The following is a 27,224-nucleotide window of genomic DNA, read 5'->3' as shown; positions in this document are numbered from 1 at the left end:
TAATAATAATTTTGACTTATTAAAGATAGTATCTATTGATAAAACATAGTTTTGTTCCCAAACATGCAATACATCATTACTCTAATGCATGATCACTATATAAAATAATTACCTAGTTAGTAAAAATACTTGTGTATATCTTAAAATTTTTCAGTTCAATTGGCTTTCTTTTGGTATAAGGAAAATTAAATGATTGGTTCAAGTTCATTTTTAATAATTATAAAATATGTGAGCCTTGTTATACGTTAAAGAAAATAAAGATATTATGACCCAAAATGTATTTATTCAATTTACAATAAAATACTTTTCAATGCATACCAAATTGCAAAATAATTAATTTATTTTTCAATAAAGATACCAGATTTAATATGTACTGATAAGATGTTTAATGACTTTTGTTCTAAGGTCACCTTATTGAGCGATACATCATGAAATCAATAGTTGTACATCTAGGAAATTTACCAATGGAGCTCTCTTCCACTGGTGTGTATATTTTAATCTGTCTCATGTGGGTATCTCTTCCATTTTGGTGATTGGCTAGAACAGCAATCTGTATCATGAATGTGCGAGTTGGCTTCTTATGATTATCAGTTAATGGAACATGAATCCAGCCACTTGGTTCCACCAATTCAAGTTGCTGCCAAGAAAAGAAGAGTCAGATTATGTTTTCATCCAACAAAACATAATTTATTCTAATGAATGCATTCTAAAGTTAACTTATAATTAACATTTTTCTCACTGAGAACATGACAATATAATAAACATTATCAGTTATTTGGCACTTCTGGCATGGTCCGCGGTTTTATACTTGTTAAGCACCTATATGTACCATCTTAGACAAAATAAAAATAGAATTATTTGCAATTCAGTATTTAATGAAACTTGTACAACATACCAAGATAATCACAATGGTGTGATCACTCACCTAGAGCCAGACATCCTGGAATGTGAAGTCAAGTGGGCCTTAGAAAGCATCACTACGAACAAAGCTAGTGGAGGTGATGGAATTCCAGTTAATTGAGCTATTTCAAATCCTGAAAGATGATGCTGTGAAAGCGCTGCACTCAATATGACAACAAATTTGGAAAACTCAGCAGTGGCCACAGGACTGGAAAAGGTCAGTTTTCATTCCAATCCCAAAGAAAGGCAATGCTAAAGAATGCTCAAACTACCGCACAATTGCACTCATCTCACATGCTAGTAAAGTAATGCTCAAATTCTCCAAGCTAGGCTTCAGCGATATGTGAACTTCCAGATGTGCAAGCTGGTTTTAGAAAAGGCAGAGGAACCAGAGATCATCATTGCCAACATCCGCTGGATCATGGAAAAAGCAAGAGAGTTCCAGAAAAACATCTATTTCTGCTTTATTGACTACGCCAAAGCCTTTGATTGTGTGGATCACAATAAACTCTGGAAAATTCTGAAAGAGATGGGAATACCAGACCACCTGACCTGCTTTTTGAGAAACCTATATGTAGGTCAGGAAGCAACAGTTAGAACTGGACATGGAACAACAGACTGGTTCCAAATAGGAAAAGGAGTACACCAAGGCTATATATTGTCACCCTGCTTATTTAACTTATATGCAGAGTACATCATGAGAAACGCTGGGCTGGAGGAAGCACAAGCTGGAATCAAGATAGCCGGGAGAAATATCAATAACCTTAGATATGCAGATGACACCACCCTTATGGCAGAAAGTGAAGAGGAACTAAAAAGCCTCTTGATGAAAGTGAAAGTGGAGAGTGAAAAAGTTGGCTTAAAGCTCAACATTCAGAAAATGAAGATCATGGCATCTGGTCCCATCATTTCATGGCAAATAGATGGGGAAACAGTGGAAACAGTGTCAGACTTCATTTTCTTGGGCTCCAAAACCACTGCAGATGGTGACTGCAGCCATGAAATTAAAAGATGCTTACTCCTTGGAAGGAAAGTTATGACCAAACTAGATAGCATACTGAAAAGTAGGGACATTACTTTGCCAACAAAGGTCCATCTAGTCAAGGCTATGGTTTTTCCTGTGGTCATGTATGGATGTGAGAGTTGGACTGTGAAGAAAGCTGAGCGCCAAAGAATTGATGCTTTTGAACTGTGGTGTTGGAGAAGACTCTTGAGAGTCCCTTGGACTGCAAGGAGATCCAACCAGTCCATTCTAAAGGAGATCAGTCCTGGGTGTTCATTGGAAGGACTAATGCTAAAGCTGAAACTCCAATAGTTTGGCCACCTCATGGGAAGAGTTGACTCATTGGAAAAGACTCTGATGCTGGGAGGGATTGGGGGCAGGAGGAGAAGGGGACGACAGAGATGAGATGGCTGGATGGCATTAGTGACTCGATGGACATGAGTTTGGGTGGACAGGGAGTCCTGGAGTGCTGCGATTCATGGGGTTACAAAGAGTCGGACACGACTGAGCAACTGAACAGAACTGAACTGAACTGTATAACATACAAGTTTAGATTTAGACATGTATAGATGTATAGGGTCAATGGAAAACCATGCTGATACAAGTAAGAAAAGACTCATTATGCAGAACATAATGCTTCTGGTATATTTTATTTTAAGAACCATGCCTAATATATCCAAACTCACCTAACAATAAATCAGATTCTATATAAACTACAAGAATATCAAAAGAAAATCAGTCATTGCATAGGCATCAAACATTTTTTTCTTGGAAAACAGTAAGTCATTTATCTAGTCTGAATGACAACCTAAACCTAAAATCTAGATTTTTTAAATGTTTTTCCAGATACACTTAAAAAAATTTTCATTTTATTTTAACCAAGAGTCTAAACTAGCCTTCCTTAACAAAAGAAGAAAAATCATAATTCAAAAAATAAACCTAAATTAAAAAAAATTTTCCTAAAGTTATGAAACAGTTTTTAAAAGATAAACACTGATTTTTAAATTATCTTAGTTATTGAATGGGCTTCCCTTGTGGCTCAGCTGGTAAAGAATCTGCCTGCAATGCAGAAGACTTGGGTTCGATCCCTGGGTTGAATACATATGAAAGATGTGCATTACAGATAATATATGATATTATTACAGATAATACTTATCAGTCTATCCCAATAGCAATGAATATCAAAGAAACTCAATCCAGATTCCATGGGTTACTCTAGAAAAACTATTAAATGAACACCACTGTATCTTTTTTCCTTCTCTCCCTTCTTTTCTTTCTTCTCTTTGTTTCTTTCTTTAGTCTTTTCATTTTTTTATGAAGGAGGGTGAGTAGACAAAAGGAGAGTTGGGCAAGAGACAGAGAATCGGCATCTTAAAAAAGGCAGTTATTTTTAAGATGGAATAATTTCTTTCTTTTAATTTTAAAATATAAGAATAAATGAATCCCTACCCTTCATGGTATTTTCAGTCAGTTGCTTTCTATAAACTTCCATTAGTACTAACTTAAAATAGCTGAGTCAGAAATAAGATATACTTGGTTTCTATGACTAACCTTTTAATCATTCAGGCAGTAAATATTGTATACTTACGATAAAAGTACAGTTAAGCACAAAAAACATAATTAAGGCCTTATTTCAAATCTTTTAATAAAGCTTTAGAGGCAGACAAACAGCCTTTTGGTTTCATTCAGTTTTTTCACGTATAAAGTAAAGGGATTGGACAAGATTTCATCCAATGCCCCTTTCAGCTCTGACATCCGATGATTCTAAATAAAAGGAGAAAGTTGTGGTAGGAAGAATAATGGGCCCCTAGGGATGTCCATGTCCTTCCCCAAGTTCCCTGAATATGTTAACTAACACGGCAAAATGACTTTGCAGATGTGATTAAGTTACAGACCTGGGGATGGGAAGATTATCCTGGATTACCTGGGTAGGTGCAATGTAATCACAGGGTCATTATAAGAGGAAGGCCAAGAAAGACTGAAAGGAGATGTGATGATGGAAGCAAAGATTGAGTGATGCAACCACAAGCCAAGGAATGTGGGCAGCCTCTAAAAGATAGAACAAGCAATGAACAGTTCTCCCTTACAATCTCCATTAAAGAACCCACCTTGCTGACACCTGATTTTAATCCATTAGGTCCATTCTGGACTTCTGACCTTCAGAACTGTAAGATAATAACTGTGTGTTGTTTTAAGCCCCTAAGTGTGTGGTTATATGCTATAGCAACAATAGGAAACTACTATAATGGATTCCCACAGGAGCTCAGAGGAGGGGAAAAGCACTCCTAGCTAGAATAATCTATTTTCCAGGTAAGTATACAATAATGAATCTCAATAATGACAAAAAAGCAAAACTAAGATTCTGTTCATCTCCTTACTGTTGTTGTTTAGTTACTAAGTTGGGTCCAACACCACGACCTCATGGACTTAGCTCGCCAGGCTTCCCTATCTTTCACCATCTCCCGGAGTCTGCTCAAACTCACATCCATTGAGTTGGTGATGCCAACTAACCACCTCATCCTCTGTCACCTTCTTCTTCTCCTGCCCTCAATCTTTCCCAGCATCAGGGTCTTTTCCAAGGAGTCAGCTATTCACATCAGGTGGTCAAAGTATGGGAGCTTCAGCATCACTCCTTCGAATGAATATTCAGGGTTGATTTCCTTTAAGGTAGACTGGTTTGATCTCATTGCTGTCCAAGGGCTCACAAGAGTCTTCTCTATCACCACAATTCAAAAGCATCAATTCTTTGGCTCTCAGCCATCTTTATGGCCCAACTCTCACATCTGTACATGACTACTGGAAACACCACAGCTTTGACCATATGAACCTTTGCTGGCAAAGTGATGTCTCTGCTTTTTAATACCCTGTCTAGGTTTGTCATAGCTTTTCTTCCAAGGAGCAAGTGTCTTTTGATTTTATGGTTGCAGTCACCATCCACAGTGGTTTTTGAGCCCAAAGAAATAAAATCTGTCACTGCTTCCACTTTTCCCCCTTCTATTTGCCATGAAGTGATGGGACCAGATACCATGATCTTAGTTTTTTAAATGTTGGGTTTTAAGTCAGCTTTTTCACTCTCCTCTTTCACCTTCATCAAGAGGCTCTTTAGCTCCTCTTCACTTTCTGCCATAAGGGTGGTATCATTTGCATACCTGAGGTTACTGATATTTCTCCCATCAACCTTGATTCCAGCTTGTGATTCATCCAGCCTGGCATTTCACATGATGTACTCTGCATATAAGCTAAATAAGCAGGAGGACAATATACAGCCTTGACATTCTCCTTTCCCAATTTTGAACCAGTCTGTTGTTCTATGTCTGGTTCTAACTGTTGCTTCTTGACCTGCATACAAGTCTCTCAGGGGACAGGGAAGGTGGTCTGATATTCTCATCTCTTTAAGAATTTTCCAGTTTGTTGTGATTCACACAAAGACTTTAGCATAGTCAATGAAGCAGATGTTTTTCTGAAATTTCCTTGCTTTCTCTATGAGCCAACAAATGTTAGCAATTTGATCTCTGGTTCCTCTGCCTTTTCTAAACCCAGCTTGTACATTTGTAAGTTCTTGGTTCACATACCGTTACAGCCTAGCTTGAAGGATTTTTAGCATTACTTGCTAGCATGTGAAATGAACACAATGGTACTCAATGGTACACAAAAGTCTGAACATTTTTTGGCATTGCACTTCTTTGGGATTGGAATGAAAACTGACATTTTCCAGTCCTGTGGCCACTGCTGAGTTTTCCAAATTTGCTGACATGTTGAGACATACTGAATGTAGCACTGTAATAGCATCATCTTGTGAATAAATTTAACCAAATTAATTATCTATCTACTTCTACTTCTGATAGACTCAATGGTATTATTAGAGTATTTTTTAAATGCTTCACTGTAATGGAAGTTATACTAAGATTCTGTAGTGTATAATTTGGGGCATGATAGTACAGAATTGTAAATGTAGTAAATTATTCAATAAATATTATTAGTACATTATTTCTTTAGAACATAAGAAAATTACTGATCTTAGTCACTAGAAGTATATTACAAAGTATGTATAGCTATTAACATCTCTCAAATAGCTTCACAATCAACTACATTGCCTGAGAGTCATAAAAAACAACTCATGTATCAACTTCAGTTCTACTGTACCCTGTTTAAACTTCTCAGTCATCTCCAAAGAGTTATTATTCTGATCCTGCCATATTTTAACTTATTTCATGGATTAAACAAAAACTCAAATATGTGTAGTAGATACAATTTTAATGCCTTTTTTATAACAATGATTAAAAGGCTAATATAGTTTAAGTGAAAAATATTTACACTATTGTTTGTAAAGAAGTGAAAAATATTTACACTCGTTTGTATTTTTAAACAGAAAATTAATAAAAGATAAAATTTTGCCAATTTAACTTTCTTCTTTTCCCCATTTCTGATTTGGACGTCAATAAATAAAATTTCCATCACCATTAAAATGTAATATTTTCTATATTCCTGCTCATTCTTTCTTCTTACCATCTCCCCTTTTGGCTCTTTCCCCATATATACCGTCATTTAACATTTTTTGTTGGCTAGATACCCCCAATTCTGCTAACTATAGATGTAGGGCAGGGGTTGGCAAACTTCTGTTATGAGGAGTTTCTCTCAAGTGATCTCTCAGCTTGGTTCCAAGATCTTCTGCTTCCTATCAGCAACCTCTAGGCCACTAGCTCTACTCTGGCTCTGAGTATTAGTTCAGGATATCCTCTAAGGATATATTGATTTAAAGGATTAACTCCACCATAAACAAAGCTTACCTTAACAAGGAAAAAAAAAAAAAGAAATCATTTGTTAATGAAAATCACATCAAATATCAAATAAAAGCTGCTCATATGTCGTTTCCTATTGCTAATCACATATCCCTAGAAAATAAATGAGAGAAGGAACAGTGACTTGAAAGTTGCCCTCAAGAAAGTTGCCCTCTGCTCTCTTCTCTCACCACCTAGTGCTCCTTCATTAACCATAGCTGTGAGTTGATAAAATTCTACAGACTCTCAATATGAGAACTGTTATACATGAAGCAGCAGATTCTGGCATTTTAACCATCCTTCCACTTCGGAAGGAATACAACCAGTTAACTGCAATGATGACCTACTTGTAGAGAAAGAAAGTCTAATAGGATACAAAAGAAACTTCAGAAGTTCCAAATTTGTTGAAAGTAAGGATACCACAAAGGCAGCTTAACAAGAAAGACAGAAGCCAACTAAAAGAGCTCACTATGGAAAGCAAGCTCTTTGACCCTAGTGAAGAAGGTGACCCCACCTAAGAAAGTCACCCTGAGGTCAAAATCAGTCACTCTGCTACACAGGGTCAAGACATTAATTCTGGACTTGTAAGTCGGCAAGAGTTTTTATATAGAGACATTCCTCCAGAAAGAGTTCCTGGAGAGTCAAGCTTATATAGTTTTTAACGGTGTGATCTTAAAGTTACCTGTTTGAAAAAAAAAAGAGGCATAACAAAGATAAGAACTAGACAGACTGTTCTACTAATCTACAGGAACAATTCTGAATTAAATTTGAAGTGAATGTCAAAAACAATAATTTCATCAAAAGCCCAAAATGGTGAAGAAATGTTAAGAAATTGCAGAAAATCTCTGGAGGACAAGAACAAGTTAGCCAGACTTAAGTATCACTGAAAAGAAAAACCGATGAGGTAAGTACTAGGGATGCAATGTACACCATGATGACTATAGCTAACACTGCTAAACAATACTTGGGAAAGTTGTTAAGAGAGTAGGTCGTAAGAGTTCTCATCACAAGGAGAATTTTTTTTCTTCTTTTCATTATCAGACAATTCAGTTCAGTTCATTTCAGTTACTCAGTCGTGTCCGACTCTTTGTGACCCACATGAACCACAGCATGCCAGGCCTCCCTGTCCATCACCAACTCCCGGAGTTCACCCAAACTCATGTCCATTGTGTCGGTGATGCCATCCAACCATTTCATCCTCTGTCGTCCCCTTCTCCTCCTGCCCTCAATCTTTCCCAGCATCAGGGTCTCTTCAAATGAATCAGCGTTTCGCATCAGGTGGCCAAAGTATTGGGAGTTTCAGCTTCAGCATCAGTCCTTCCAATGAACACCCAGGACTGATCTCCTTTAGAATGAACTGGTTGGATCTCCTTGCAGTCCAAGGGACTCTCAAGAGCCTTCTCCAACACCACAGTTCAAAAGCATCAATTCTTCAGCACTCAGCTTTCTTTATAGTCCAACTCTCACATCCATACATGACTGCTGGAAAAACCATAGCCTTGACTAGATGGACTTTTGTTGACAAAGTAATATCTCTGCTTTTTAATATGCTGCCTAGGTTGGTCATCACTTTCCTTCCAAAGAGTAAGCGTCTTTTAATTTCATGGCTGCAGTCACCATCTGCAGTGATTTGGGAGCCCAGAAAAATAAACTCAGCCACTGTTTCCACTGTTTCCCCATCTACTTCCCATGAAGTGATGGGACTGGATCACATGATCTTCGTTTTCTGAATGTTGAGCTTTAAGCCAACTTTTTAACTCTCCTCTTTCACTTTCATCAAGAGGCTCTTTAGTTCTTCTTCACTTTCTGCCATAAGGGTGGTGTCATCTGCGTATCTAAGGTTATTGATATTTCTCCCGGCTATCTTGATTCCAGCTTGTGCTTCCTCCAGCCCAGCGTTTCTCATGATGTACTCTGCATATAAGTTAAATAAGCAGGGTGACAATATATACCTTTGACGTACTCCTTTTCCTATTTGGAACCAGTCTGTTGTTCCATGTCCAGTTCTAACTGTTGCTTCCTGACCTGCATACAGGTTTCTCAAGAGGCAGATCAGGTGGTCTGGTATGCCCATCTCTTTCAGAATTTTCCAGAGTTTATTGTGATCCACACAGTCAAAGGCTTTGGTTTAGTCAATAAAGCAGAAATAGATGTTTTTCTGGAACTCTCTTGCTTTTTTGATGATCCAGCATCTCTTTAAATCATCATTTTAGAGTTGTCAGAGAACCGCTAAAACAAAGAGGACTATAGGAGGCCACAGTCTGGGGAGGGGAGAACCTCAGGGAGGTAACTTGTCTTTCTGTACTCACTTAAAGCATGGGGGTGTTTGTCGATTCTAGGACAAGGTGAGATGTTACAATTCATGGTTTTGCCCAGAGGTGCTTCTAGAAACACATGGAACTATGACTAGTGCGGTCTTTCAGAAAAGACATACTTAGAAACTTCAAGATCTTTAGGCACACAGCCTATTTTCCCTCAAAACATCTGCCACATTGTGAAGTTATTTACAACAGCACAAAGAAACAGGTCAAATTAATTTCATTTTAGTATCATTTCAACATGTGATCTATGTAAAGTTACTGAGCTATTTTACATTTTTTTTGTACCAAATCGCTAAAATCTGACATTTTACACTTATACCATACATATCTCAATTAAGATTAGCCGAAAGCCACATGTGGCTGAACAGCACAGATCTAGAGTCTAGCCTAGCAATCAATCAAAAAACCATTACTATTATTAACCAAGCTAAGAAGAGGGAAAGATAAATAAATGAAATGATAATTTCATCTGAGAATTAGAATATACTTTTAAAATAGAAATGGCAGAGCTGAAAATAAAATATCTGAAATTAAGAATTTATCAGATTGACTCAACAGATTTTATATATATTTTATATATATATATAATATATATTCACATATCAGAAGACAAATTTGACAGGCTCCTTGAAAAATACAACTTATCAAAAATAACAAAAAGAAGACATAGAAAATCTGAATAGAACTATATCTATTTTAAAAACTGCCTTGTAATTTAAAAACCCATTGCAAAACTTCAGGTCCAGATGGCATTACCATTCAATTCTTCCAAATATTTAACAAAGAAATGGTATCAACTCTGCACAAATGCTTAGAGAATAGAAAAGGGAGGGATATTTTAAAAAAATTTTTATGAGGCCAGAACAACTTTGGTTCCAGCAAGTTGTTCTGGCCTCATAAAAACATTTAAAAAATATCCCTCTCTTAAGAAAAAAAAATTAAAGACCACTTTTTCTTATGAAACATAGGAAAATCTAAAACAAAAGAGTAACAAGTCCAACTAAGTGGAGTTTAGCACAGGTACACAAGATTGGATTATCACTTAAAAATTAATCAATGTAATTCACTTTTATTAAGGAAAGTTATGACCAACCTAGATAGCATATTAAAAAGCAGAGACATTACTTTGCTAACAAAGGTCTCTAGTCAAGGCTACAGTTGTTCCAGTGGTCATGTATGGATGTGAGAGTTGGACTGTGAAGAAAGCTGAGTGCCCAAGAATTGATGCTTTTGAACTGTGGTGTTGGAGAAGACTCGAGAGTCCCTTGGACTGCAAGGAGATCCAACCAGTCCATTCTGAGGGAGATCAACCCTGGGATTTCTTTAGAGGGAATGATGCTGAAGCTGAAACTCCAGTACTTTGGCCACCTCATGCAAAAAGTTGACTCTTAGAAAAGACTCTGATGCTGGGAGGGATTGGAGGCAGGAGGAGAAGGGGACAACAGAGTGTGAGATGGCTGGATGGCATCACCGACTCCATGGGCATGAATTTGGGTGAACTCTGGGAGTTGGTGATGGACAGGGAGGTCTGGCATGCTGAGATTCATGGGGTCGCAAAGAGTCAGACACGACTGAACGACTGAACTGAACTGAATAGAAAAAAGAGAGATACTCACATAATCATTTTCAGACCAAAAAAAGGTATTTGACAAATTCAACACCCATTTATGACTTTAACTTTCAGCAAATAGGAACAGAATACAGTCTCTTTAATATGAAAGGGCATCTTTTCAAACAAACAACCTACCCTCATCATATAGAATGGAGAAATATTAAAATCTTTTCTAAAGAGATTATAAAAAGACAGTCATCCACTATGACCCCTTCTATTTAACACTGTACTGGAGGTCATAAACAGTACAATAATGCAAGGAAAATGGAAGGGGACAGAGGAGAGAGGGACAGAAGGAAAGGGAGAAGATGAATAGGATTGGAAGGGAAGAAAAAATAATATTACTTCTAAACTATATGACTGTACATCTAGAAAATTAAGAAAGAACCTATAAATTATTAGAATTAATAAGAAAGTTTAATTAGCAAGGCCACTGGATATAAGGTCAACATAAGTTATAACCGCAACAGTACAGAATTCGTGCAAAGACAGACTAACAAACCAAGAGATCAGAGTTTAGGAACAAACCCACAAATTTACAAGACATCTGATTTTTGTCAAAGATGACACTCACTGGTGCAGTAGGGAAAAGATAAACAAAAAGAACAAATAGAAGGTTTAAAATCCATCACAAAACTATGTATATTTTTGTTATCTATAGGTTTGTTATTTATATAAGTTTCTTTAAGCAATGATGCTGGATGAACTGGATTTCCATTTTGAGGGAAAAATAATAATCTTGATTTCTTCACTTCTCACCATAAACAAAAAATCAGTTTCAGATGAATTTGAATTTAAATGTCAAAGTCAGAAACTAAAGCTTCCAAAAGAAAATAAAATATCTTTGTAACTCTGGATTAGGTACAATTTTCTTAAATAGGACACAAAAAGCATCAATCAACAAATAGTGGTCAACTATTTCAGAATTAAGAACTTCTGTTCATCAAAAGACATAACTAAGAGCGTGGAGAAAACAAGTCACAGATTGGGAAATATGCCTATGCCTATGTGTAGAAAAGGAATCCTATCTTAACTATTTAAAGAACTACTACAAATCAAAGAGATATATACCCAACAGAAATGCATACATATATTCAACAGTGTGTATATGAAAATATTCACAGGAGCCCTAGCTAGCCAAACCACCCAAATAGATACCAACAGTCAAATGAATAAGTTGGAGTATATTCACAAAACATAATGTTCTACAGGAACGAAAATGAACAATCTATATCTATCCAAGTGACAGATGACTCTTACAAACATGCTGAATAAAACAAACAAACAAAGTTATTCACTCAGTCGCATTTGCCTCCTCTGTCCATGGGATTCTCCAGGCAAAAATACTGGAATGGGTAGCCATTCCCTCCTCCAGGGGATCTTTCCAACCCAGGGATCAAACCCGGGTCTCCTGCACTACAGGCGGAGTGTTAACCATCTGAGCTACCAGGGAAACCCAAGTAAAAGCAAGCCAGACCCAAAAGAGTATATAGAAAATATGATGCCATCTCCTAATGCAAAACACTGAAAGATAAAAACAAAAACAAAACAGATTTTTAAAAAAATCCAAGTGAAAGTAATCCATATTGTCAGAATAATGATTAACCTTGAGAGTGGAGCGCATAAGAAAGCATAAGGAGGGTTTCTGGATTTTTATTGGTTGCTGATTATATAGATTTCTTTAATTCATGAAAACTCAATGAGCCTTTCACACAGTATGTGGACTTTTTGTATCCATGTAAAAATTAAAAGTTAAAAAAAAAAAAAAAGGCCCAGACCTTTCTGCTCTGTCTTACATACTCTGTTGTCTATGATCTCTGCAGCAGCTGCGAGCATCATGTTCTCACACACCAAATGTCCAAAAAGGCTTTCTCCTGTTTTAATTATAGAGGAAAATGTTTTCCTGAAGCTATCAGATTTCCCATTGGCCATTTCTGGATCACATGCCTCTCTGCACTAATTGCAAGGGAAGCTGGAAATGGAGTACCAGGCGTTTTCTGTCTTTACTGTGGGAAGTGGTCTCTCTGGGCAAGGAAAGGAGATGGGGGCATGTGGCATTGGTAATCAGCAATACCTGCTGCCCAGGACTGTTTCTCGTGATGTCTCAACCAATTTTACCACAGCTGCTTCTGTTCTCCTCCAGTCTAAGCTCAGATTAGCAGCAGAGTCATCAGACAAAAATGTAAACCTGAAACACCTTTCATTAGTTTCTCATTATAGTTAAGAATAAATCCATGATCCTTAACACTGTAAGCATGATCTAGTCTCTGCTTATCTCCTCTGCCTCATGGTGAATGGCCCTTGACCCACATTTTAGCCATATAACCTGCAGTAGGGCAAAAGCAAATTTACACTGTGCAGGAAACTGACTCTGAAAGTATTCCAAAGATCGGGGAGGGCAAAGGGACATTGACTATATGTCATCTACAATGGGTCAAGTGTCTTGGATATGCTCTAGTTTAGTGAATTCTTTTTTTATTTTTAAATATAAGAATAATACAAGAACATCCAGTCTGTCACATGAGAGCCTGGCCCCCCTAACTCTAATTCTTCTTTAAGTCTAAAGTCCACTAACTACACAACCTTTTACCAAGATTTTGTTTCATTTTCAAAACCCTAGCACTCATGGTTAATGTGAACAACTATTCTCAACTTATGGCCCTCTACTTTTCAATCCCCACACTCTATTCCTTAAATGCTAACTGTAGATTCCAATTAGGTTTATATCTTTTTTCACATCTCTCCTGATACAAGAAAACACACAAGTACACAAACACATATACAAAGTACTTGTAACTTTCCAAAGAGGATATTTAAATGCCATCATACTACTGCTCAAATCTAGTAGAATCTGTTCATCAGTCAACAAAGTGTGGACTTGACTGTGTCCTGGATTACTGGAAACTGTGACTGGTGTAGTAAAAGGAAATTATCAATTTATTGGAAATTTATTTATGTTCAGGAGTTATATCTAATCATCCATTATTTCTCATGCCCATACCATTTTGATGAATATAATTTATAAATGCTTTGCAAAATAGTTTAGGAAATAATAGACTCCCAGACACCAACAAAAATGACAGCTAAAGAATTTGAAAATGTATAAATCCCCAAAAGCAGGCAGGATGGAGAAGTCAAGAAGAAGCACGGTGCACTGCACCCTAACATCCCTGAAAGTGAAAGCACCAGGTAGTTCTGAAGGTAGGAGGGTCAGGTTAGGTTAAAAATAAACAAATATGCAAACAGGGAAACAAGTTATCCAATGAGGAAACAGTTTGATGTCAAGATTCTCACCAGTCCCCAGCTTAAGTAGGCAGGTGACCCTCCCTTTTCTACTCCCATAGAAAACTAAAAGTTCATATTATCTGTACAGGTTAATGAAGGGAGGATCTAGATTGAGGTAAAACAAGACAAGATGGCAGCATATATATATATTTTTTTTAATGGAGTAAACATCTAGACATTTAACAGTGAACCTCAGCTCTCTTCATCTTGCTCAGCTACAGGGCTGCTGAATCCCAGGCAGATCACCCTGGAGCCCCTTCCACATCCCACCTCCTATCCTCCACCCTTCGCCTCTAGGCCAGAGAATGAATTACTATTTTCTGGAAAAAAAATAAGACCATAAGAAAAAGAGAAAAGTAAAAAAAGAACAAATTCATAAAATGAGAGGTACACACAAGTGATGTGAGTGTCCCCAATTTAATAAATATTTATTGAATGCCTATTTTGTGCTAGGCACTATTCCAGATGGTTGCAAGATATCAGTGAAAATAAAAATAATAACAAAATCTCCACTCTTGTGGAGCCAATACTCCTACTGAGGGAAGACAGAAAATGAATAACAAATATAATAAATAAGGTATTATATAATATATTAGGTAATAAAAGTGCTCTGAGGGGAAAAAAGCTTTGGGGAAAATACAGAGCAGTAAAAGAAGGATCAGAAGCACCAGAGGGCAGGTGTGTGCAGTTTTAAATAAGGTGGTCCCAACAGGCCTCACTGAGAAGGTGGCCTGTGTGCAAAGAGATGAGGGTGCCAGCCTGACCACATTGCTGTAAGGCCTGGTAAGCATCAAATTCCATCACGAGCAGCAAATTGCTCCCCAACTGCTAATTTGTGCCTCACACCTAGGCTATGAAAAAATACCCAAGGCTCTCCATGCATATAAAAAAAAAAGGAAGAAAATAAAAACAAAAAGCAAAATTGAAAAAAAGCAAAAACAAGAAAGGAAATCTGAAGAGAAGCAATAGAGGACAAGAAATTTAAAAACAAAGCAAACCTTTATTAATATCTTCAGCTTCATAAAGGAAAGCATCCTTAACACAAGAATAGAATGCTATTTTATAAAAAAGACCAAGAAGCAAAAATAGGTCTTAGAAATATACATATACACTGTTGTTTGGTCTCTCAGTAGTGTCCAACTCTTTGCGACCCCACAAACTGCAGCACACCAGGCTTCCCCATCCTTTACCATCTCCCTGAGTTTGCTCAAACTGGTGTCCACTAAGTCAGTAATGCCATCCAACCATCTCATCTTCTGTCACTCCCTTCTCTTCTTGGCCTCAATCTTTCCAGCATCAGGATCTTTTTCAATGAATCAGTTCTTTGCATGTATGCACATGTGCACACACACACACATGTGTGTATATATATATATGTATATATGTATGTGTATATGTATGTGAGTGTGTATATATATATACACATACAGGGCTTCCATGGTGGCTCAGACAGTAAAGAATCTGCTTGCAATGCAGGAGACCCAGGTTTGATCCCTGGTTCTGGAGGATCCCCTGGAAAAGAAAAAGGCAACCCACTCCAGTACTCTTGCCTCGGAAATCCCACGAACACAGGAGCCTGGAAGGCTACAGTCCACGGAGTCGCAAAGAGTCAGACACGACTTAGCAACTCACACACACACACACACACATTTAATTATACAAAATTAAATGAACTGCTTGGAATTTGAGAAAACAAAAGAGAAAGACAATAAGAAAATCAGTGTCTCAATGCAGGAAGAATCGCTGCTAACAAATGTGAATTCAGAAAGAGAGAACAGAGAAAATAGAGGAAAAATATGAAGGAACGTAAGAGCACTTCCCAGAAATAAAGGACAGGTATTTCCACACTGGTGCGAACCACAAATGCTCAGTAAGATGAAGGAAACACACACACACACCATGGTGGAACCATCATAAAATTTCTGAACATCAAAGGTACAGCAATTTTAAAAGCCTCTACAGAGAAAAACAGGTCACAGGCAAAGCATCAGAAATCAAAAGTGGCATTGTATTTCTCAACATTTATACAGAAAACTATGAGGCAATGGAGAATGTGCTTAAAATTCTGATGAAAAATTATTTCCAAACAAGAATTCCATACCCAGCCAAATCATCCCTCGAGGGTGAGATTAAAATAAAGTTTTCAGTCATGCAAGGTTTCAACAGTTTTACCTCCCATATGGAGGATACATTTCACCAAAAGAGGAAGAAAGTTAAGAAAAATGAAGACCTGGGACCAAAGGAACAAGGAATCTACCAAAAAAGATGAAGGAAATTCCCAAGATGGTGTTGAAAGGATGTCTTAAGAAGATATTTGGCAAATCTAATACAGTTATGTAAAGTTTAAAAATAAAATAAAATTAAAAAAAAAAAAATAATAAAAAAAAAAAAAAAAAGAAGATAGTTGTTTGTCCAAGTCCTCTGAACAGACACCAAGACATAAACAGATATACAAGAAATTTATTAAAGGAAACATCTGTGACCGAAAGTGGAGAGGGAGCCAGGGAAGGCTGGAAGAGCTGTTAGACAGCAGTGCAGGTCTGAGCCCAGGAGAAGGAGATGGGGGAAAGAGGAGGGTGGGGTGGACGTGTGATTCTGCCGTGCAGTTCTACTGAAAGTCTGGCACGGCTGTCCAGGAGTCCTTACGCCATGGCTGCCTGTCAGAGGACTCCAGAGTACCCAGGAGTGAGCCTCACTCAGTACCCCTGCTGTGCTCACTCTGGGGCATTGATGGGGTGCTGGATACCAAAAAGCAGCAGCTGGGGCCATCAGTCAGAGATCTAAGAGAAACGGTCTCAAGGCCACCACAGTGGCTCTCTAACATGCCAGCTGTGCTAACTTAAACTGCATTTTCTGGAATTCCCTTCCTGGCATGTTTCTGATTAGGTGAGACATGAGAGAGATTTTCATGCAAGGTTTCGACAGCAGGAGTGAAGCAGCAGCCATTCTGCATTTGGAGGTAGGTGAGTCTACAGGTTTTGTAGATCATCAAACTAGGGGCCCACATAAGTTGTCGCTACATGCTGACACACCCCGCTGTCATGGCTCAGCAGCCAGGCCTACAACTGCTCCATCTTCCCCTGAATCTTCCTGTGGGTTCTCTGCCTCCCATGATGAATGTGTGTCTGCTCCATGACAAAGGGCATCACTCCTTCCACAGCACACTGACATCACAGGTGAGAGGCAGTGAGAACTGACGTGGATCTCAGTTCCTCGATTTGGTGTATGGGTTCCAGCTTGCCCTTGCCCTTCACCACTTTACCATCTTCACTTCTGACTTCCTGCCCTGTGGATTTCAAGCTCTAGCATTCAGATGTGAAAGCAACAGCCTTGCAGAATTTATTTAACCAACTCTTACTTGTGTAAGACAAAATCCTTCAAACAAAACTATTCTATACAATACCAGCCCTCAAACACACACACACACACAAGCATACTCCAGTGCTCTGCTTCTCTGAATGAACGTCCACTGACCGGCACATGGACACAGTAGCCAGGCTGAAGGTACAGGGGGATGCTTACATGAGAAAAAATGTGAAACTGGGAGAGGATGTATGACTGTTTCCAGAAGTTTTCAAAAGATCTGTCAGAGAACTTAGGGATATATCAATAGCTGATAACATTTTTAAAATTCAGGGGAAAAAATGAGGCAATCATTAATTCTACAAAAATAATGATTTATTTTGACTAATGTGGTCATGACAGTGAAAACGTGTATAATTATTTAGTAAATAGCAAGAAAAGCTACACTAGGAAAATAAAGAGAAGTTTTTGAGAGAAGAAATACGTTTACAGGGCTGAATCCTAATATTTCATAGTAGGAACCTGCCTGCCAATGCAAGAGACACAAGAGATGCAAGTTTGATTCCTGGGTCAGGAAGATCCCCTGGAGGAGGACATGGCAACCCACTCTAGTATTCTTGCCTGAAAATTTCCATGGACAGAGGAACCTGGAGGGCTACAGTCCATGGGCTTGCAGAGTCCGGACACGACTGAGCAACTGAGCAGAGCACAAGACATCATTAGATCGTGTCTTTATAGATATGTACACACATTATGTAGACCTGCACATATGCCATTTAGAAATATGAAAGCAAATACCAAAAAGAACTCCCCCAAATTGCTAAAATAACTCAGAATAAGAGACGTATTCCTGAGGAGTAGGATGAAGGTGTCGGGTAGAGAGAGAAGTGCTGTTCTTGTAAGTGCTGCCGTGGTCCTTTCAGACTTTTAACTTACACACATATTTTACAGTAGCAAAAATAAACTTAAATTTAAAAAATAAAACTTAAGACAGTTTGCAGGATAACTGAAAATTAAAGAATAAGACTGATTAAGTTGGCAAAAAAAAAAAAAAAAAAGAGGGGGAAGGGAGAAATCTGACAGTACCAAATAAACCAGTTAAAAGATCAAAAACAGACACGAATCTATTGCTTAGGGGATGCAGGCAAAGATGGGAAAACTATTTTTTAAAAAACCAAAGAAATTATCATAAAAGGTTATGACAGTGATTACCTCTAAAAGATATGAAAAGGATTATGACAGGGATGGGAAGAGGTGTACTTTAGCTTTGGGATGCGCATTAAGTTCTTTTTCTTACATTAAGTAAGTTACATATACACATGAACTGTGTGTGGTGCTTTACTGACTCGGGGGAGGCGGGAGGCCAAGCACACGAGAAACAACTGCAGCAACGCCTGCACAGGTGCAGGGCTTCTCCTGCCATACGAGGCTCAGCTTTTTCCCAGTCGTTGAGCTTCCAAGCAAATTATGATTTTCTATTAAATGAGCTCTAAAATAAACATACATTTCATTTATATTTTACATCAGTTTATCTTTTATCCTAGAACAAAACTGAGAAACAGAATTTGTATGCATGGTAGGTATGTTAAAACCTTGTGTTTGTACATCTAGCATACAAATTTAGACTTTTCACATATGTGAGTAATTTTTAAGGTATAGCAAATTTAAAACATATATTGTCATTTTAAAACCATAAATCTTGATAGTAAACAAATACTCAAAACAAGGAAAGGTTAAAGATAGCCTTTAAGTATACATGGCAGAATTGTATCTAAGGAGACAGGCAGTTTGAAGGCTTACGGCTGGATTACAAACCACTGGAAAAGAGATGGGGGGATCAGTAATTTAAGATACCAAAGAATCACTATAAAATACTTTTCATATAAATGACTTAACCTCTAAGTGAATAATTGCTTATTTAAGAAAATCCAATTGAAGTAGAAGCATACACAGAGACCCAACTACCTTCTAAAAAAATAGTTCAGAGAAATACAAATACGGTATGTTCTCATGTGGAATGTAAAAATGCCAAACCCATTGAAATAGGAAATACAATGGTGGCTGCCAGGGACTGGAGTTGAAGGAACTGGGGAGATATTGGCTAAAAGGAACAAACTCCTAGCTGTCAAATGAACAACTTCTGGGAACTTAATGTCCAGCATGGGGACTATAATGAACCACACTAATATATAGTTCAAAGCTGTTAACAGAGCAGATCCTAAATGTTCTTGCCCACACAGAAAATGGCAATTATGTGAGGACATGGGGGTGTTAACTGACTTTACTGGGGGTAATCATTTCACAATAATACATGTGTATCAAATCATCACACTGTACATCACTCAACTTGGCAACAGAATTGACATACGATTCTATCTCAATAAAGCAGTAAATAAATATGTAACTAAATAAGAAAAAAGATGTTTAGAATCTCCATGAAGCCTTTAAAAAGTCTTTTCACAATCAAGTTGTCTTTAAAAGGACTGTTTAAAAAACTAACCCAAGACCTATAAGTAGAAGGTGATAAACTCAACAAATACTTTCTGATCAAGAGACATGTAAACATTTTTCCTGCAAGTATGTCACAATTCTACGGAGTTAATAACTAAAAAGTAGACTTCTGATTGCATTATAATACTACAGACACTTTCAGGAGATGTGGAGCTCTGAAGGGGACTGGAAAGCAAAGTAATGGGGATTATCTTGGAGTGGATGAAAGAGACATCACTAATTAAGGCTGACTCCATTCAAGTTTTCTGGCTCTGCAATTTTTCCTCTTCTATGAGATAATATAACAGTTAACAGCAACTAACATGTTTGGAGCACTTACTCTTTGCCAAATATTGTTTTAAGAGTTTTACAGGTACTGAGTCATTCCAGTTTTGCAACAGCCATATGAGATACACTAATTTCACCTTCATTTGATACACAAGAAATTTGAGGCCCAGAGAAACTAACTTTCCAAGGTTCAGAGTTAAGCGGCAAAACAGGAAGGAACCCAAACCCAAGCAGACAACTCCAAAGCCCACACTCTTGGTATGTTTATCAACTCAAATATACAAATGCATATCCAACAGCTATGTGTAACTGAAGGTCTTAGTTTCATGAGATTTTATAGAAAGGCACAGAAGCACACACTTTTACAGCCTAGGAGAACACTACTTGTTTCCAAGGCTTTTTTGCTCCCTACAGCTACCATTTAGTGACCTCTACCATGTGTCAGGAAATTAACTGATCTTTGATTTAATCATCCCAACGCCACAGGCCTGATTTATAGCTGAGGAACTTGGAGTTTATACAGAGGTTATATAATTTGCTGAGGGTCACCTAGTTGGTGAAGGATGAAGCCAGGACTTGAAAGTGATTTCCCTGCCCAAACTCTGAACATCACCGAAAGAATAATGTAGTCTTGAAGTATGTCTCTCTGGAATAAAAAATGAGGCTATGATATATTCTGAGATGAGTACAAGTGAATAAATTATTTGCAGTTCAAGTATAACCCTACATGTGCTTTAAAGAGATATGGAACTCTGAAGCGGATTTGGAGGAAAAGAAAGTAACTCAAGTGTGTGCAAGTCCCACAACACTCATCGTTTCCTATTAGTTACGCTGCCTAGAAGTAGAGCATGATGTTGGGAACAAATGAAGTTCTTCTTACAGATCCAAGCAGAGGTAAAAACCCAATATACACCTCCAGGTACATTGAAAATTACAATGCAAACATCTCTAATACTCTCAATAAAGGATTTTCAAAATAACTGAAGTAGTCCCTCATACACTTTGCAAGAACAGTGATTTCCATTGGCCCAATAACTCATATATGTAACAGATACTGTTAACAAAAGTACAAAAAAGAACCACTCTTTACTTTCAAAACTGTCTACCCAAATCTAGAACATCTGTCTAGAATAGCTAAGGTGGAGTCTACAAGATTAATATTATAGAGTAAGAAGTAATGAATTTTATTTTATGTTACTTTTAAAAGCACTGAACTAATTCTAGTGCTTATTGCTTAGATATATAGTTTGACTTCACCTTGGCCTGAATGACTATCATAAGAAAAATGTTAACTTGTTTCCTAAAACTGCAATCTGCGACAACTGAGTAGAGAAAGCAAAGACATTTCTGTTCTATTCACAAGCACCAACAAACAGCCCAGTGGGGGAGTGGCAGTGTGCCAGGCTGCTCTGTGAGCAGTTAGGCTTCTGGCAATCAGCAGGCTCAGGAGTCTTAGGCCCCTAGGAAACCAGCATGTTAAGGGCTTGGGTGCTCTTACCCTGCTTTCTTGGAGGCATGTTGAGATATACCTTGTTTAAATGACAATCTCTTCCATCTACAAGACTGAAAGAAAGATTAAGACAACTAATAAGTAGCAAATTGAGAACATGTGAGAGATCTGAATGCAAGCATCATTGCTTACTGGACTAAACATGATAACTGATTTCAGACAGTAATCTCATTTTAATAGTCAGAAGAATCAATAATTAGAAGGTTCATACAATTGCTATAAAATGTGAAAGTGCATTTTAACTGGTGAAAACTCAGTGAAATTCAAAGGCAAAACAACCTGAAATTCTCTCTTGATGAAAAATAGTTGAAATGGATAAAAATTCAGTTTCAGCAAAAACTTTACTAACTTTTACATGGAAAGTTTCTAAGGAAAAAAAAACCTTATGGGAGACTGTGGACATCAACTTCCATTTCACCAAATTTAAACCTGAAGCTCCCTATTATTTCATAAATACTTTCTCTTTTTGATATTTTATGAGTCTGAAAGAAAGGTTGAGGCTGTCAACACTCTGGATTATATTCTGTAAATCTGCTATCTATAAGAAACCAGCAGCATAATAAGAATAAAAATAAATGAAGTATATAAGATTAAAAGTGAAAAAATTAATCTAAGGACCCATAAATATATTTTCAAATATATTTCTTAATTAGAGCAATTAGGTAAGGTCATTTTAAAGATTTTACTAAATCAATATTGTCAAGAAGCCACCATATTTAAGTATTTGAATACTAAACATCTGAATTTTTCCTGAAGTACAGGACATGTTTATGATATTTGTATATTCATCTCGCCAAGATAGACTTTACTTTATAAATAAAATAGATTTTGAAGGGCAAAAGTCAACATTTAAATCAATCCTCCATATATCCCTTCAACAAAAGCTTGTTATTTCTCACCTTTACTGCTTGATAATTTCATTTAAAGCTTTTCATTATTTTATAGCCCATAAACATACATGCCTTTTCTCTACTTCCCGATGTGCCAGAAACAATCGTGTAATATACATCTATGACAACTTAGCCCATAAACAGAATTCCTCACAAATTTAAAATATAAGGACCAACAAATGTTTCACTACACTCAGAAAACACAGAGTCTTTATTCTGAGAGGAATTTTCAGTAAAAAAATGATGTGTGAACAGCAGACACTGATGTTCACACAAGCATACTGCAGACAGCCCAGCAGGCGGTTTTCTGTTTTTTTTGGATTATGCTCTGGAGGTGCTGGCACAATGGAATTTCAATACCATAATTGCTTATTTCTCTGTGTATCTTTAAAATAGCAGGTAAAGAAGAAAAAAAAATCAACTACGAAAATAACAAAACAAAATTGTTTTTCATTCTTCCTTTCAAAGGATGTAATTTATAACCATTACACAAATAGAGAAGCAGCACAAAGAGGGGGGGAGAGAAATAAAGTAATGTTCCAAAGGTTCAGTTTACAAGGACCTCACACTAAGCTTTTTTTTTTCTCTCTGCAACTCTTACTAGAAACAGTATTATTTGCTAAAAATGCACTAGCTGCCAAGAGCCATGGTCCATCTAAAGCAAAATGCTTAAGATGGAAATAGAGTGTTAAGACAGAAAAAAAGGGCAAGATTCAGTATACAAATTTCTGTAAAAATCTATTAAAAAAAAAAGAATAACATGAATTTGATTTGCTATTTTCTTCCTGAAAAATAATTGCAACACTAGATAAAATACTAAAATATATATATATATATATTCCTGTATTAAAACAATAAGATGTAATCAAATTCCAAACTTTCTAATTAAAACTCTTTTTTTTTTTTTAAGTTATTGGGAATTCAACACTAGTCTTGGTTCACATGATAGAACAATGGGAAAATTTTCCGAGTGGTTGAACACTAACCCTGACAAGTGTGGAGAGCCAACTACAATACATTATATGGTAGCATAACCTGCCACCCACGTTGCTGAGAGAACAGCTTTCAAACACATGCACTGAGCTGTAAAACCACAAAATCCCTTATTACACATTGTCTTTTTTACTCTAGGTGAAATATACCATCAACTCTTTCCATTATAAATCTTTTTTTTATTACTATTTTTGAAGCCCATTTAACAATTTGTCTTTTTCTTATAATGAAAAAGATGTCTCTTTAAAAAAGGGAAATGAGACAGGAATGTTATCACTTTCCTACAGTATTACAATGAAGGCTGATATCGGCTGCACAGTTTCTCAGGGCTGATTTTGTAAATCCCTATTACCCCAAATGAGTTTTAAGCTAAGTTCTTTTTTTTGTTTGTTTTTTTCCCCTTTAAAGACCAAGGCCTGATACTGGTTCACTAAGTTTCTTAAAGCATTTGAAAAACACTTGCATTCTTTAAGACAGATGGATATATTGCTTTGGTTCTTTAATAAAATACATGGTCTTCATCATTACTCTCCTCCATCCCCACCCCCGAGAGAGAAAGAGAAAACAAAAACATCAAAATCTGTCATGAAATGAGTGTTCTCTCTTATTCTGCATCTCTTCCCCACATTGCTCCCTTCCCCCACTCTGGCACAAATCCAAACCTGTACCAAAAAACAAACAAACAATAAACAGAGTTATTTTAGAATCCAGGATATAATGCTGCCCCAGATAATATCCTCCTTACGTTGCTGGTAAAACATGTAAATAAAGCAAGACAGTAGGGTGGCAAACACGTTTCATCCTTGTGTTACAGAGCTGTGCTTCCTCAAAGATGTGTTCTTCCTGCTCAGAACTCACTGCAATAATGACTATCAGATCTACAAAAAAGGAGCTAGACATACAGACGAAGGGTGGAAAAAAAAAAAACTTAAAGACACTAATTTACAGAAATTCAAAGACACCAGTTTTTAGAGATTCAAGATGGTTAAAATCATTCTGAAACTGTGTGTTTCTCTCTAATGTTCTGTCTGATTAGCTTTCCTCCAAAATTCTCCCTCCTATCCCTTATGCCCCTCACCTCCCCGACTTCCACACTCCATGACCCACCTCCATCCACAGTCTGCTAACTGAATCACAGCATTATAGGACATAACAATTTCTTCTGGGGTTTTCATTTGCAATGTTGTTAGCAAAGAGAATTTTATCTGTAAGTGTTTCTATTATACTGACAAGGTCAATTAGTTCCGTGAACTATTGGTCTTTCTGCCTGATAGATCAGTGGATTATTCAAGTGGAACCATTCATAATCTATAACTGAATGAAGCCAATTAACCTCTAGAAACATGACAATACTGGTATCTAACGAGATTTTAAGTTTATCTTAATAACATGTCACAGTAATGTCATTTTCCCCAGAACTGGCTGTTGATTATATGATAGAAACTCTTCATTTGTCTAAAATTGAATTAATTTGTAAATTATGACTTATAAATTATATACAGCAACTTCTATTTTATAGAAGTTTGCCATAAAAATGTTAAAGCTTTTGAATAACAATAATCAGCTATGTCTACATTTGCTTATATGGTTTATACAACTAAATATAGAATAGGAGAACCTTTTAAAATGCAACATCCAATACTTTTATCAAGATTTCTAACAAGGTGCAGAAAGCACTACTACTCCCCCCACAGAAGATAGTGGAAATTAATTTGTATTTTACTTCAAATACTCACAAAATCTTTAAGTTGCCAAATATTGCTTATTTTTTAAAAACACAAAAGAGAATTTGCATTAATTGAGTGTTTGCTCCATGACAAGCAACATAAATAAGCACTTTGCAAACTTTATCTTGTCTCAGAAGTCCACAGAAAAACACCGCTATCCTTATCCTATGCACTAGGAATCTAGGAAGTGGCAAAATTGATGTATGAAGCCAAATCTATCCAGTCTGCCAAAGTTCGGTCTTTCAACATGACTTGGGCAGAAAAATATGAGCTGATCCCCCATCATCTCACAGTATCATCTTGTAGTATCTGGACCACAGAGTATTGCTAGCTTCAAAACTATCCTGTAAAAGAATGATGCCCAGTTATTACGGAGCAACAAGTAGAAAAAGATGAATGAATATGGGTAACTGATACCCATATAATTATATCAACACTAAAGTTTTATTAACGGTAAGTCAATACTCCAGTTTTTTTTCATTTCACTTCCAACCCAAACGTACTCCTACATATATGAATGTATAAGTGATCCACACACAGGCCTGGGCCCATATATTACCTGCTCATACACACAAAATCATCCAAACTGTCACACTCAATACTCCCAGCTTCTAAGCCAAAGGCATTGTCTATTATGCTGGGCCACAAAGAAGTAAAAAGCTATCTTAATACCATATATCAAGGTATCAATTTCTTTCCAAAGGATTTTTAAAATAAGTTTTAAGTTTTAAATAACTTTTTCATAGAGTAATTTTTAAATCATTTGACCTAGCGAGTCAACTTAACGTATGTTCTAGCAAAAATTGTGATTAACTCCATTTTTGCTTTATGCATTTCAAACAGAAGCAATCTGTTCAATTGTTTGGCCAAACTGCCCTAAAAGCAAAAGCCTCCCAGGAGGAGCACACTGTGCATTTCCAAAAGTCAAATACTGCTTTCAAATTCTCTGTTCTAGGAGCCTTCAGATTGGCGAGAGTGACTTTCAGGGCTTCATTCACTGCTCAGTGGAAATGTTTGCAAAAATATTTATGCAATCAGGACAGACAGAGCTTTTTTGAAAATACTGGCTTGGCTAAAAGTCATGGCAGTTAAGATGTACATAAATACATTTTTTAATGGCATTTATACCCTCCTACTCTATAATACTGTATTAATTCAAAAGAATACGTTTTCCAGAGAAAGGATTTATAAGGACCAAGAAGCAGAATTCAGAGTCATCAGTATTAAGTCAGCTTTGCTTATTTTTTAAATAAATCGAAATAAATGTCATAAGCACAAAAAGCTTCAAGAACAAAATACAAAATCAAAGGAAGTATCCACATTAGTGAGCTGTTACCTTAGTTAGTAAAGAAAGCTCCAATATTTTGACACAATGGCTCAATGTGTGCTCCAACAGATTTTACGCTATTAACTGGATCATATCAGAAAGATTAAAACTGTTAAACCATTCTTTTACAAAACGCACAAAATAATGCTGTAGTTTCAAAGGATTATTCTGTATGTTTAATTCAATGCCAATGGAAATTTCATTAAGGTTTAAACAAAAACAAAACAACTAGAAGATGGCATGGAATATATGCTCTATCTAATTTTGGACAATTGATACACAAATGCCAAATATCAACACTAAATTTTTAAAAAGCAACATGTCATGTTTAGGTCTGACAGTGAGGAGCTGAATCCAAGATAACCTGTCTACTCTCCATTACTAGCACGTGTGTGCGTGTGTGTGAAAGTTGCTCAGTCATGTCCAACTCTTTGCAACCCCAAGGACTATATAGTCCATGAAATTCTCCAGGCCAGAATACTGGTGTGGGTAGCAGGGGAGCTTCCCAACCCAGGGATCGAACCCAGGTCTCCCACATTGCAGGCGGATTCTTTATCAGCTGAGCCACAAGGGAAGCCTTATATAAGACACATTTATCTAGCATTTTTCAATCTTGTGCAATCTTGGAAAGGAGTATCCTTACTGTGAGTAAGGATAAAGCAAGCAGCCATTATAAAACTTGAGAAAAAAGGAGAATGGAAGGACATAAACTTATGTTGAGAAACTTACTAAGTATCTGATACACTGCAGATGTTTTTACACCGTTTATCTTAATCTTCATGACCACCCAAACAAGA

At 36.9% G+C, this 27,224-nt stretch overlaps 1 protein-coding gene across 4 annotated transcripts in view; it reads right to left on the bottom strand.

The window, feature by feature from the left end:
- Positions 1 to 263: 263 nt before the first annotated feature.
- ANAPC10 (anaphase promoting complex subunit 10) overlaps positions 264 to 27,224 on the bottom strand; it is an 85,465-nt gene continuing 58,504 nt past the window's right edge. For 3 of the 4 annotated variants that reach the window (XM_055549789.1, XM_055549793.1, XM_055549792.1), the window contains exon 5: positions 264 to 637. In XM_055549789.1, coding sequence (XP_055405764.1) covers positions 407 to 637 — 231 coding nt within the window. In that variant the 3' untranslated portion in view covers positions 264 to 406. Of the gene's footprint in view, positions 638 to 21,478; positions 21,544 to 27,224 lie in introns of all 4 variants that reach the window. The other variant, XM_055549791.1, reaches the window with a different exon arrangement.

Source organism: Bubalus kerabau, chromosome 16 (assembly GCF_029407905.1).
Source record: "Bubalus kerabau isolate K-KA32 ecotype Philippines breed swamp buffalo chromosome 16, PCC_UOA_SB_1v2, whole genome shotgun sequence".
NCBI lineage: Eukaryota > Metazoa > Chordata > Mammalia > Artiodactyla > Bovidae > Bubalus > Bubalus kerabau.
Note: the sequence above shows the minus strand (reverse complement) of the source record. Positions and strands in the feature narration are given on the sequence as shown.